At 30.4% G+C, this 14,497-nt stretch overlaps 1 protein-coding gene across 6 annotated transcripts in view; it reads right to left on the bottom strand.

Moving 5' to 3' along the window:
• Positions 1–14,497, bottom strand: part of LOC139520698 (kinase non-catalytic C-lobe domain-containing protein 1-like) — a 75,571-nt gene that overhangs the window by 40,611 nt on the left and 20,463 nt on the right. For 2 of the 6 annotated variants that reach the window (XM_071313573.1, XM_071313576.1), the window contains exons 1-2: positions 13,402–13,634; positions 9,558–9,891 (exon numbers count right to left, since the gene is read on the bottom strand). In XM_071313573.1, coding sequence (XP_071169674.1) covers positions 9,558–9,846 — 289 coding nt within the window. In that variant the 5' untranslated portion in view covers positions 9,847–9,891; positions 13,402–13,634. The other 4 variants (XM_071313571.1, XM_071313574.1, XM_071313572.1 and 1 more) reach the window with 3 other exon arrangements.

The raw sequence follows: 14,497 nt of genomic DNA, 5'->3' as shown, positions 1-14,497 counted from the left end.
GATCAAAGTACACTCTTTCTTTTAAGGGGAGAGTGACAAAAAAACTGAAATGTTTCATATCAAAGAACTTATGGTCAAGCTATGATGTACTGATACACTAGTGTATACTTGATAAAAATCATTCTTAGAAGTACATGTATTGTTGTTGATGTCTAAAAACTCTAAATATAACAAATTAAATAGAAACTGATGATTTAATATCTGTAATCAGCACAAAATTATCCAAATAAGCATAAGGTATGATATAGGAACTCAGATACATGTAGGTACTAAAGCAATCAAATATGAGGTTACTCACGACTTGGGGCAGGTACATGAATATGTGACAGGATTAACCTAGAATTTGAGATCTCAACCCTGACCCTATTAAGACCATTTGTTAACTACAGTAACAGTCACACCTTTCCTACAAAGAACTACACATTGTCAAACATCACTTAACTGTAACATGTGACATGGTGTTATTTCTGACAAATTCTTCTAGAAATCTTTTCATATCTATATATCTTTCTAAAAAAAACCTCTGAAAATTATTAAGAGTTGACTTTATCAGTAAAATCTCTTTTTACAGACTTTATTCATATGCTTATAAAATTGAAGGGATTATGGCTGGACACTAATCATATTGGGCACCTACTTGCTGAACATCACAGGCTTCTCAACTGGCAAGAATCATAGCCTTAAAGGCTGTAAAAGCAATTGCTGCCATGTTAATGTTTGGGGACTTTTATTTTTCATCCACATATATACAAGAATTAAACCTGACATGAGTGTTGTCTAGTTAAAAGTAAGAAGGTTTTAACTTTATATAAATAAAAGACTTTAGCAGAAAGTCATTTTTAATATGTTTTATATTTCACAAGGAGACAACACGTTTACCAGGCTAAAGTTGGGGTCAAATATACATGTGCTGAAACATATAACCCAAAAAGAAATCATCATGGATTATCCCCTGGTAGTGTTTGTAACTTCCTTGGCAATAATTTCCTTTATTGATTTAATTTTAACAATTTTCATTATTAATTTATATTTAACCATTAACACAAATGATTAAGTTAAAACATTTCAACTTTCCAGACGCAAATGTTAAAAAACGGGAAAGAAATAAAATATCTTACAAGACATAAACATGTAAAGAATAAATGTATATTTCAGCTTAATAAAAATATTTTCATAATGTTACTTTGTCATCATTTTTAAAACTAAGTTCCAAACATTATTGCTCAGTTGATATGTGTCCTTCTGATGTGGTACGAGCACAGGCACTTGTTTCTATCCATAGGAAGGTCGATTATCCATATAAATAGTTTTATATGGATAGTCGACCTTCCTATGGATAGAAACAAGTGCATGTGGGTACGAGATAACTACAATTCTCATGCAATCCCGAAAAGGGGGGTCATCACAGACAAACATGACATTAAATTGTTATCACTGAACTAGTATATATATTGTATAGGGGCCAGCTGAAGGACGCCTCTGGGTGCGGGAATTTTTCGCTGCATTGAAGACCTGTTGGTGACCTTAATTCTGCTGTTGTATGTTTTTCTATGGTCGGGTTGTTGTCTCTTTGACAAATTCCCCATTTCCATTCTCAATTTTATTATACGAACAAGAACAAACAGCTCTACATTGCTTTGATATTTATCAATTTTCAGGAAACATTGCGAAAAATGATCTTCAATATTTCGAAAACATGTGAAATAAAATTGCTAACACGGTGGACCGTCGAGTGTCAACAAACGTAGTAGACTTGTTCACTGAAAAGACGAGGATAATGGTTTCATCTGACATTTGTTATGCAAACCCAGTTTTGATCATGATATTTAAAAAGACGTACTTTTTTTCAATCTATGTATTAATAAACTAGAAAATTCCAAATTGTAAATATCTCTTCATCTGGACCGACTTGGCATCTACTACGTTTGGACGGGTCCATTTCATTAGTAAGGTGATTGATAAATATTACGGAGTTTTGACAGAAAAGGAAAACGAACTTATTGTTATGTGTTTTCAACAAGGGTTTCGTTCCGCTAAATTATTTGCGCAAATAAAGTTTGTCTATTTTTAGATAACAGGTAATAATTTGACACTACGCATTAACCTGTGTAGTGATTTTGATTTTACGATAAATGTATGAATGAACGATAATTTTATGAATGAACAAGAGCACCTGACCTCTTAAAGAAACACAAATTAAACATAAAAAAACGTATTTATTAGGAGATAATTCAGTTAAATTTTCAATACTAAATCAACAACTGAAATGAATCCATATTTTGTTGAAACATCGTACGAACGGCGGAAAACGGAATCGCATTTATAAAAATGTACTTTTTTTCACTCGGACTTCTATGTTATTTGATAGTCAAACGGTTGACCCTTTAAATACAAAAATACATCTACAAGAACATATTCTGAAACTTCTTAAATCCACTAACTTTTTTTTTAAAGTTTCAAGCTATGTATTGCATTAGAAAACATACATAGGTGTTAAAGAATGACTGACCAGGAGCCTGTTTAACAAAATACTATGGCTTGATCTGGGCGGAGTCTCTGATCTGGGTCACAAAGATGGCCATACGCGACGGCATAAAAGCAATTGCTTTAAAAATGACAGGAATAATATAAATAATCTTCCACTTTCTCATTTTTACCCCCTCCCCTAAATACCTGCAAAAGAAAGTTAGCCCCATGACTGTTTTAAGTAATTGTATCAGCCCTCTTTACATTTGATCACACTCTCTTTGCTGATTGTCAAAAAATTCTTTATCACAAAAAATTGAGAAACGCACACATATTTAGACAATTTGAAGTACATAATAAATAAGTTTGAAATTTATTCAATTAAGTTTTAAAATACATATCACAAAGTGTAATGAAATGATAAAGCCTCTTGATTTGGTAAGTAAGTCAAGAAAGGATAAGTTGAAACCTAATCGAGATTTCAGTTTTAAGGATAACCTTTTATTATGGAATTTTAAACTTGGCACTTGTCCAGCTAACTTTGATTCATTTGTTACTTATAATCTGAGATATAAATTATTTCCCAATTTTAAACAGCTTATGTATTCTTTAAAGGATATTTCATGTTTTTCTCCAATGTTTAGCTGTGACTCAAAGCATTTAAATTCCAGTCCAGAAATCGACATTTATAAACAATATATTTTGAATTTGTCATTTTACCAGTTCAATAAAAACACCAGATAAACAACAATTAATTTTATAACACTTTACATAGTAGTACAAATATGTTATTTATCAGAAAGTGAAAATGATATTTTTGGAAGATTCTTCGGTACAGTTTTCTTTAACTAGAAACTAATTATAAACAGTCACTTCAACATAAATACTACATAATTTTATAGATAGCAGGTATATTTTATTGTGAGAGAAACTTATTAAGTTGATTTTGAAGCAAAAAAGCAAACCACAATCAAAAAGCTTTAAGATTCTTTCATGAGGGGGTGGACCGAGGTAAGGAAACATGGGAATGAGGGGGCTAGAAGAAATTCAGAAGGAGAGCAGGAGACAGGGGACTGGAACTATGAAAGAGGGAGAGTAAAAATATAGATATTAGCATGGGAACTTTTTTTTTACCTATTTTCAATTGGGAGTAAGGATAGGGAAATAGGAGAGTAGGGAGTAGGAAAGTGGGAATCAGACCACCTCTTCTTTTATAAAAGATACCACTCAATGCTTGTAAATTGATTATAATATAAAACATACTTTTTGATAATTATTTTCAGTAACTTAGATCAATTTGAATTTAAAATTTCAAAAACAGACTTTTTTGCAAGACATAGAAACATCTTGACTTGACTTGTCTTGAAAACAAGCATAACTCATTTGAAACTTAGAGCTTCCTGTTTTAGTGACAGTGTTTGACAAACCTACAACAAAAGCCATCAAGGACAATACATTATCAATATACATTGTGAAAATCCTATCACTTTACAAACCATAACAATAAACATTATGTAAAATCACCTATACAAAAACATACTGTGAAATATGATCTGATGTTGTCAGTTTGTTGTATATCACATTACAAAGGTCATAGTCATAGCAAGTGTGACAAATAAATAGAAATATAATTCATGCATATACAAATATCTTGATAAAACCAGATTTGAAGGAACTATACAAGTGACCTTGTCAGTCAGAAGAATAAGGGTGTTCTCTATACTTCCTTCGAACTAAGGTCACCTAAAAGGCAATGCCAAGTCATAATATATCACAATAATATACCATTGAACCAAAAGTACCATAAATATATGAAGGCAAGCATGTTAAAAAAGTTGAACTGTGAGTTATTGCTCACTAATAAAATAAATTTTAAAAATGCAACAAATAGATGGGACGGATGGACACTCAGACAGATGGAAACCAGTTTACCCTCCTCCTTCTAATTGGTGGAATTAAAGTTCTGGAAATGTAACTGTCCAGAAAATGTTCTTTATGCAAGAGCTAGTAAACATTCCCTTAAAGCAGATCCTCCATAACGAATTGTTAACTTACTTTATAACTCTTATATACCATTATACAGTTATAAACCAAAGAAACTTGAATATCTACAGGCAGCATACTGACAGAAGTCAAGACAACTATAGGATTATGGAATAATAGACAACTTTCGAGTTCGATGCATTTCTGTCAAAAACTCTGGTTTTAGTGAACGTCATTTGTGCGTTTTGACGCATCGTCACTTCCATTCCATTGTTGAGCGAGTGGTTGGAAAACTATAATTCTATATTGTACGAATTATTTGGCAAATTGAATTCTTGAAATTGACAATCAGCACTGCTGTCATTAGGGAATTACAGAACAACCATTATTTCTAGTTTATCCTGAACAAAGACGATCACTAAGATGCTTGATGAACGTTAATAGTGCAGGGATACAGGCGATCCCCTCTATCTGGTAAATGACGTCATAAAGGCATGTATAATTGACGAGTTTTTTCCAGTGACGGATGAACTCGAAAGTGGTCTATTGGAGGACAAAAGAATGGATGTGTGTAATACAAAATGCACTGGCTTGCTAATGACTAGAGCATAAAAGTGGGTGATGTTGATGAGGGAATGTTTTTTTCTACTTGCTTTCAGCATTTTAAACTGTTAGTGTGTCTATTTCATATTTTTGATAAAATATACATGTGTCTTTCTTATTTCCACAATCTTAATCTGTATTTCTCTTATATTGATACCTAGCGATTTTTCTTTGATAGCAAGAAACCTAAGCAGAAATTCTTTCCATATAAATCAGAAAATCTAGACAAACTGGCAACAACTTCTAAATATATATATATGAATTGAAAAAATATAATACATAATTCAAATTTTCATTCAGTGGTTTTAAATATATTACATCAAAATTTATAACAGAATAAAAGTAAATTCCAAATCTAAGATTTTAATAACTCAAGTCCTTGTATTTAATTGTACACATAGTAAAATGAGATGGTGATAGACTTAACCAAATCCACTTTTGGGTTGTATGGAGTAAAAGCTTACTGATTTTTATCTGTTCTGTGTAAGTCTGAGCCTGAAGATTTAAGGGTTTAAAAAACTATATGATTTACTGGTTCAAACCAAGCCTCATTTGAAAAAGCTATCTAACATTTGTAACACAGTGTTACTGCAGTGTATGCAATGCTAAGTAAAATATTATGAATTTATAAGACTATCAAAATAAAACTTTTAAAGAAATTTATGAAGAGAAATAGTTTACAGGTAAGAATGTGAACAGCTGATTCTCGACAGGTGTGCTACTGAAATAAATTCTTACTCCAGAGATGTTTAGATACTTAAATGTAGCTCCCCTTTTATGTTTCCAGGATAATAACAAATTAAACCTATTTAATGTATCTGGCTGGAAAAATTAACAATAAAACTTTTTTAAAGAGGTCAAAATTTTGCAAATCATTGTCACATTGTGTGTCTTAACAAAAGCATCCATATTATAATAGATACAATGCATAAGTTTTACACTTCAGGTTTTTCTAATTTGAATTTTACACTGCCTCAAATTGAATAATGCATGTTCATGAATGCAAATATTATGTTTCTTAAATCAAGAACACTTAATAATGAACAGTCAGGTTGTATTTAGATTGTCAGACAATAAGTTCTTTTCCAGTCAAATATTTCAAACAAAATATTCTTTAAACCCATCAGACTTTTTGAGTAAAATTATACCGGTAACAAAAAATTTAAAATAAAAGACCTTAGACCATATTACTGAACTCTGTTTCCATCCCCAAACCCTAATGGCCAATATAGTGCATCAATCCAACACAGAAAAGATAGGAGCCTTGGTGGCTGAGTGGTGTAAGTAGTTACTACTGTAATCACTAGCCAGTCAACACTGAGGTTGTGAGTTGAACCCCTGCTCAAGCTTGCTATCAATCTTGATTGACTAGGATTGTCAGTTTTCCTATCAAAGGTCATGGTTTACTCCGGAATTCCGGCTTCCTCCACCAATAAAAACTGGCACCCACGAAATAGCCTAAATGTGGTGCTTAAAAGTGGCATTAACACCAAAAATTCTTTTTTTATGTTTACGGATTTGCTGCATTGGTCCCTTGTGTCTTCATTTTGATATCTTTATAAATGACAGTACTTTTGAAGTCGATAATTCACTATTTGGACAATCAAGAGCTTTTAAAAGACATCTAATAGTACAAATGAATTACAAGTATCTATTGCTGAAAATCTTTTGGTGACCTCTTGATGTTTTAATTGATTGAATTGTGTTGTTGACTTGCTGTCTTATTGAAAACTACCACAACTCCTTTTATTTATATTTGGCATTATTCTTTCTACTAATAGTATTTCTTTTAAACAGTATGGTATAATGATATTAGAGTACAACATACATGTACCAAAATAATATCTGTATTTAGGGGGAGGGAAGATTTTTTTTTACAAATGATTAATTCTTTTCTTTATACCATTTAGTTATGTCTTCCTTGTAATCAGCTAAAGTTTTGAATAACTTCTTGTAATTTCCTTTTTAGTGGTCAATTATCCCTTTGGCATGACAATTTATTACAAAATCTGAACTTGACACTGTACATAAAAACTTTTAATGATATTTACTTACACAATAACTTATGTTATAAAAGTCAGGCTATTTAAACACAAAACATTCAAACTTTTACCTATCAGAATCAACAGTAGGATCAAACAAACATTGCTGAATGGATACCAAAATATTCAGTACATGTGAATTGATAACCTAGGAGTCAATACTAATTTATTCTAAACTTTGTTGAACTTTCTAAAAAAAACAGTGTCAAATTGCCCCTTGATAGCAAATGATGAAATAGAACTATACATCATTCTAAATTGGCAAATTTTTAAGAACAAAGAGATCATGGCAAGAACCTTTAGTGATAAATATAAATAAGAAGATGTGGTATGAGTGCCAATGAGACAACTTTCCATGCATCCAAGGTTTCCTTGAATATAACGACAAGATTTCTGATTGTCAATCTTTCTCTATACTATGCATCAGCATTATCAAGGAAAAAATTCTTCCCAAATTATTGACAAGTGGATAATGATAATGGCTGTTTTATATAATGACTTTATAATACTTTAAATAGGTATGTTGCAAAACTTAAAGACGGCAGACAAAATTTTAAATCTGTATTATGACATCAAGATATCATTCAAAATAGTTATGAAGAAAACACGATCAGAATATCAGTATCTTTTTTTTCTTTATTATAAGCTTTAATAAAAAAAATCTAAGATCCAAACAAGAGTAAATTTTTACACTTCAAAGAAGTTCAGTTTGCTGGACTTTTCCAACTTCTTCTTTCTTGAATATTATGCTGTTCCTTGAAAAATATATATATTATTAAACCCCCCAATTTGATGTAGCCATCAACAGTTTATACAAAATTTTCTTTAAAGCTTATCAGTAATATGACCCAACTACTCTAGAGGTAATATGACCTAATGACATTGAGTAGCTTACTATTACAAAACAAGAGCCTTAATTGTATTAAAATCACCATTTTAATTGAACACCATTGATTTGAAATTTAAAATTTTATTATCATTTATAAGATCCATCAGATTTTCATACTCTGTAAACACATTATCTTGTAGACATTTAATCGGCTTTTCGCTGACAATAGGGACACAAGTACGTCTACTTACTAATGATGTCTGGGACAATAGAGACCTATTCTACGGAGGATCAATTCACTTTCACTCAAATACTTCATGCAGCTTATATTTGAAATGATTAGTATTTTTCAATGGGAAAAAGCGAAAAATTTAAATGAAACTGAAATTTACGTTAATATTGGTTTTTACATAAATGACTGTTTTGGTTCTTCTTGCCCTTTTAACATGAATTCCTTAATGGTGACCATTCCAGTTCCTTTCCTTTTCAAAAATGTTAAGATAACTTCATCAAAAGGTGCTGATGTAATAAATTTTACAAAATCTTTGTGTACTTTAAGAACTATTTTGGAAACTTACTTTTAAGATATAAACGAAAGCTTTTCAAATTTTCTAACAATACATTGACACCACATGTGTACAAAATATACCTATCATTCCAACTTTTATATATGAATTGAAAACATGATTAACCTTAACCATAATAAAAGAAACAGGAACATACGTTTAATATTCAACAAATTCTTTAGGTTGGATGCATGCAATTCTAATGTTATTAGCCCACACAGCAAAAGGGATAGGTGACAATAATTTGAAACTCCTTAAATATAATTTAACTTTGAATAGGTGCACATTGAATATTGAAAAAAATTTGTCACCTTTGAATTAGCTTTTCATTTATTTCATAAATACAAATTTTAAAATTATATTTTAACATGCAAACTTGATGAGCATGTTTTACTTAATCAAAACAGAATGGCGGTAAAAACATTTACAATATCTGTTAAAAACCTGTCAAAAAGATACAGTCTGAAATTAGACCCAAAAAGAAATTTAAAACCATATATTCCTTTAGAGTCGCCCAGCTCAACTTTATAAATGGCTGTTGATGACTTATAATGATAGCAGATAAAACATGACATCCTATTTAAGCTTTTTTATCAATGGTTTTAATATCATGTTTTCAGACACAACATTTATGGCAGATCTTTTTAATTTTATACCAATTGGTGGTCTGACAACTGTGTTCTAATGTCTATGCTGATACACTGTTGAAGCATTTTCCATTGGAAAGTAAAATACATGTGATTCTTGAGACAGGAGTCAAAATCTCCTGACTTTTTAGCACTCTTTTGTCCCTCCTCTTGGCTGGTTTTTTTTTTTAAATTTCAACCAAAAAAAACCTTGTCAGTAGATGTACTTAGTATATTTACTGGTAATATATAAATCACAACAAAAATTTTTAATATAGAATTGAAGAAAAATCTGACAATATTATTTGGTTAATGAATATCATGCAACATGAAAAATGTTCGTTATTAATTTCGGCAAAAATTTTGCAACAAACTAATCTCTCTACAATATGTTATAACCACTACAAACATAGATACGACAGTTGTCGATTTTGTACCATACCTGTTTCCAAGTCTAAAAAGCAGACGTTTCCAGAACCATCAAAAGCTACGGTGTCTGGTGTAATGCACAATGTTTGGAACATTTCTGGTGAACTCTTTACAACATCCAGTACAAGGCAACATTCACGACACAAGGCCCATAACTCTTCCTCAGACAAGCAAAAATCTCTAGATGACAGAATGTCTGAAAGACTAATGGTTTCATCTCCTTCAAACTCGGGACTTGCATCTATTTCTTCTAGTTCTCCTTCCACAAACTCCATATTTGATGGAAGAAATTCTGTTTCCATGGTTATTTATCCATTATCACAATAAAAAACTACACTTTAGCTGACCTGAAAAATAAACAATATTTGAACATAGTCCATTAAAGTACATAAATATAATTGTATTGTCTGGTATTATTAAATGTAAAATAAATATCAATATACTTATATCTGTTAAAAGTTAAATAGACTCAAGGCATTAAATCTGATAAGTTTGCTGGCGGTCTGTTTTTAGACAATTTTTTAAACATGAAGCATTGTCCTTTTAGCATGTTTTCTTATTTGGTACTAATACATCCTTGGCTTTCAATTATTCTGCTTTGAACATTCCAGAAAAGTGCTTTGAACGCATGAAATTTATTACATGTTGTTTTCACTTTGTTCGCATTATATATATTATAATCTTGTGATCATATATTTTTTTCCAAAACTCCTTCCAAACTAATCGAAAGACCTACTATTCATTTACATTTATTTTAGCACTGTAAAAATATCAATGATTTTCCAAATAAATCACTCATTCTGAGGGTTTTTGAAAGGTTCAGAATCACATTTCTTCTCTGTACCATCTTCACATCATTCATCAATTTTAATATGTGCTGTAAAAGTCAGCTTACATTGAGTGAACATTTTGTGCACTTAATAACCCCATCCATGGAAAAGCATGTCTTAACAAAGTACACAGACAAGGGAATGTATGTTAGATTTCATTCACTAAGTAATCATAGGTATAGTGTAGTTCTATATATGTACAACAAAATACCATTAAATTTCTGTATCAATTATAGGTGGTCTGCATATATTATTTGACAACTGGAATTCCACTATATATTGTCATATCACTATGGACAAATGACCTTTATACCATTCATTTTATCGAAAGTATTTTATTATTAAACCACTTTATAAAGACATCATCATTTTAACTGCTACAAAAAAAATATATGAACAAAAAACAGTATCTGGAAACAGAACTCACATGATGAAAGTACAATAGTGTTATGTAAAATAAACATTTTTTGCTCATTTTTTCTACATAGGCAAGAATGATGTGTGCTTACTCCCAATTTATTGTGTGATAAAAACATGTGTGCTTATACTCCCTATTTATTGTATGCTAAAATAATGCTACATATATAATAACACTATGATTACAAATAACATCTTTTCATCTATAAAACTATGTTAATCATAGCTATAGGTTGAAAATTGTTATAATTGTGAAAAAGAGATAATCTTTGAAGTAAAATATTTTAATCCACCCATCATATACTACCATGAAAGGATATTCTATAATATATTCATTATACTACTTGTATTCAAATCCTTAAGATCTTTTCTTGGTATTTCTAAAACTGAGAAAAACTATATTAAGAAAACAAAATGATTCAGACAACTAATACAAGTGTTATTGGTTTTTTCCCTGAAATTTCTTGTTACTTTGCTGTTCTAGCTGACCAAGGGCTTTGTTCCATTTGACCTATACCAAAACATATTTAGCTACTATTTTAGAACTACCTAAATCATAAAATAAATTACCTATCTACTGGGCAAGTAAAATATATATGTATTTTCTATGATTATCAACAAAATTTACGAGTAGCATAACATTGAGAATGGAAATGAGGAATATGTCAAAGAGACAAACATCCAACCAAAGAGCAGATAACAGCCGAAGGCCACGAATTGGTCTTCAATGCAGTGAGAAACTCCTGCACCCAGAGGTGGATCTTGGCTAGCCCCTACATAAAAATGTGTACTATTTCAGTGAAAATGGTCACTCTGCCAATGAAGCACACTGTCTTTTATATGCCCCACAAGTTTATATCTTTGTACACATATGAAAGTATGTTTGTAGTATATGCCACAAGTAAGTTGTGTCAAAAGCTTAAATCTGATATACATGAAACAAACAAAGACGTTTGTTAAATATTTTATCCAAATATTAAATTCTTTTGAAATATAACAATAAACAAATATTTTCATATTAGAAAAGAATAATGTCTATTTTTGTGAATCTAATCCATAAATCTATAAACATACAAAATGTTAAACAATAAAGTCAACAAAATTTTATGTCTTAATGCCAATCTTTCATAAATTTAATTTAACAGTTATGAAAATAACTGATGTACGGACTCTTCTAATGTTTGTATACCACAAGTAGCAAAAACAAGGGAATTCATTTGTCTGTCTTCATATACATTTTAACATCTTATATCTGTATATCCTCCAGTGATATTGTTTGCCTTAAATTAATGGAGAATACAGGCTTTTTCCCCTGGAGAATAATCCCAATTTGAATAAAAAGGGCTTAAAATTATTCCCAAAAAGACAACTTTTTCCAAAACAGTGCAGTCTCAGTCATGTCAGTAGTAATTATGCATGAATACACACTTAAAAACAATCATTTAAACCATTTTCCTGCCTGAGATGACTATATGTTCAGATTAGAGGGTCTATTTATATATCATCACTGACAATAAGGGGTCTTATTTCAAATGAAGGTTTACCTCTTGAAAGGGGGTCTGCAAATTGAAATTCCAGTCTAATTCATCTCATTATAAATTTCCCAATTTGATAAAAATGACACATATTTTCCCAATAAAAAAGGGTAGAGGTAGTTTTGAAAAAAGCCAACAATATCACTGTCCTCTAAACATCTGTATTGATTTCCAAAAAACTCTAACAGATCATTCTGTATGTCATGTATGCCATGTAATGTGTAAATCTTATCTTTTTTTTAATATATATTTTGGTTGATTTTTAATAGAAAAAATACTTATTTTATTTTGTCCCAAGACAACATTATAAACAAGTTGTTCTATATTGATCACTACAGGACGTTAATTGATACAGCATGATGATATGTTCTGTCTTCTTCAGTTTGTTGACATGCAAGAGAATGTTTTTAATTCATTCTTGAATCTCAATAAGAACTTTTAAACTATGTAAGAATTTCTTTTCTCAGACTATTAACACATAATCATCTCTTAATATTTTGATTGATGATTATGCAGAAGAAATCTCATGCATAATGCCTCCAAAAAAATGTGATTTATTTTTCTTCTTTAATTTACCCGGTACTTAATTGCTGCACTTATTTCAAAAGAACTTAAATTCAATTTAAATGGATAAACATTCTTTTGACCATCCCCACTCAATTTTTAAAAACATGTACATGTAAAATAATCCTCTTAGTACGTAAAAATGCTTCATAATTTTAATATAGTTATATTAAACTCCCTCCAGTTGCTTTCCATTTAATTTGTTTGTGTCAATTCTACAGGCTTCACAAATCCCCCCCCCTCTTTTCCTGTAAGAAAAACCCTTCAAAAACCATCTCTTTTAATAAGTGAAACTTTAAAAGCACAAATTTAATCTTTTCTTTTTACACATTTTAAAGTTCAAATGATGATGCAAAACTGAATTAATGAAAATAAAGCGTACCTTAACATGTTGTACAATATCCTAGTAAAATGTGTATTGACACAACTTTGTTGGAAGTTATGTATTTAATGGTAAACTTTTATCTGCAGAAATCAATAAAACAAATGAATTGACCAATTTATTACTTACCTGAATTTTTACCTGTCCAGGTGTAAATTACAGGTATAAATCCTCCATACTCTTCAAAATCAGCTGAAATTTCAAAACTGTGCACTGATCAATATGTCAAATTGGATAAAAAGTTGAACTACTGCCAGAAATATCCTACAATATGTAATAGCCTAGTTAATGTGTTAATCATTTCAATATTGATGGTCTCGGTTGGACGATTACGGTACAGTAGTATACTACCCGTTAACTCATGCATGTCCAGACAAGTTTGTCAACAATCCTTTTAAAGTTCTATTCATTTAGAGGATGGCGTCAACAAACATAACACTTGATAAAAATAGAAAGTTGTTAATTGCAAATAAATAGTATTATTTTTTCTTTGAAGAGTAATTTATTAAAATGCTTAATGAACTTGGAATTCTCCTGGCAAACAGCTTAAGATCACCCAAAAAATTTAAGTAATTAAAATATTTAGGTAGATGGGTTCGAATATCAACTTTAAACATTTATGAATTGGATTTTAAATTATGTTAATCATTAAGTACACAATGTTATAGAATTCCAAAATTAATCTACATATTAATCCTGTCATAAGGAAAATCAACTCTCTGTTCCAAATTTTAACAAATTGGATCTCATTCAAATCAACAATTAGATTACTTATTGAATGAATCATAATTCAATTATTCAGATTTAAAACTTTCACTACACGAAATCCCGGATTTGAAGAGGTATGCAAATGTTATGTAAATGTATTCAGAGACCGACATTTACATATATTTATAAACCGCTGCATTTAGTTTATCTTGTCTTTACATGTTGTAAATATTAATATTTCTTGTGCTATACCCTCCTATGGGCGGTTATGAGAGACCGCGGTTTATAAAATATATTAACACCTAATCAAACCATTTTGCAGTTAAGAATTTATATATATTTATGACCGCCGCAAAACTTTTGCAAACTTATGTATTTGTATACCTCTGCAAATGGAAACCTTTGTCATGTATTTTTCTATGATGTAAATTTATCCGCAAATGTGTTTCTTTGTCTAGGTAGTAAAGCATCATCATTCAAATGATTTTATATGGGTTATAAAGTGTAAGGTGCATCT

The sequence above is a fragment of the Mytilus edulis genome, chromosome 4 (genome assembly GCF_963676685.1).
Source record: "Mytilus edulis chromosome 4, xbMytEdul2.2, whole genome shotgun sequence".
In the NCBI taxonomy this organism is placed as follows: Eukaryota; Metazoa; Mollusca; class Bivalvia; order Mytilida; family Mytilidae; genus Mytilus; species Mytilus edulis.
The sequence above is the reverse complement of the archived record's forward strand: the minus strand, read 5'-3'. Positions and strand labels throughout refer to the sequence as shown.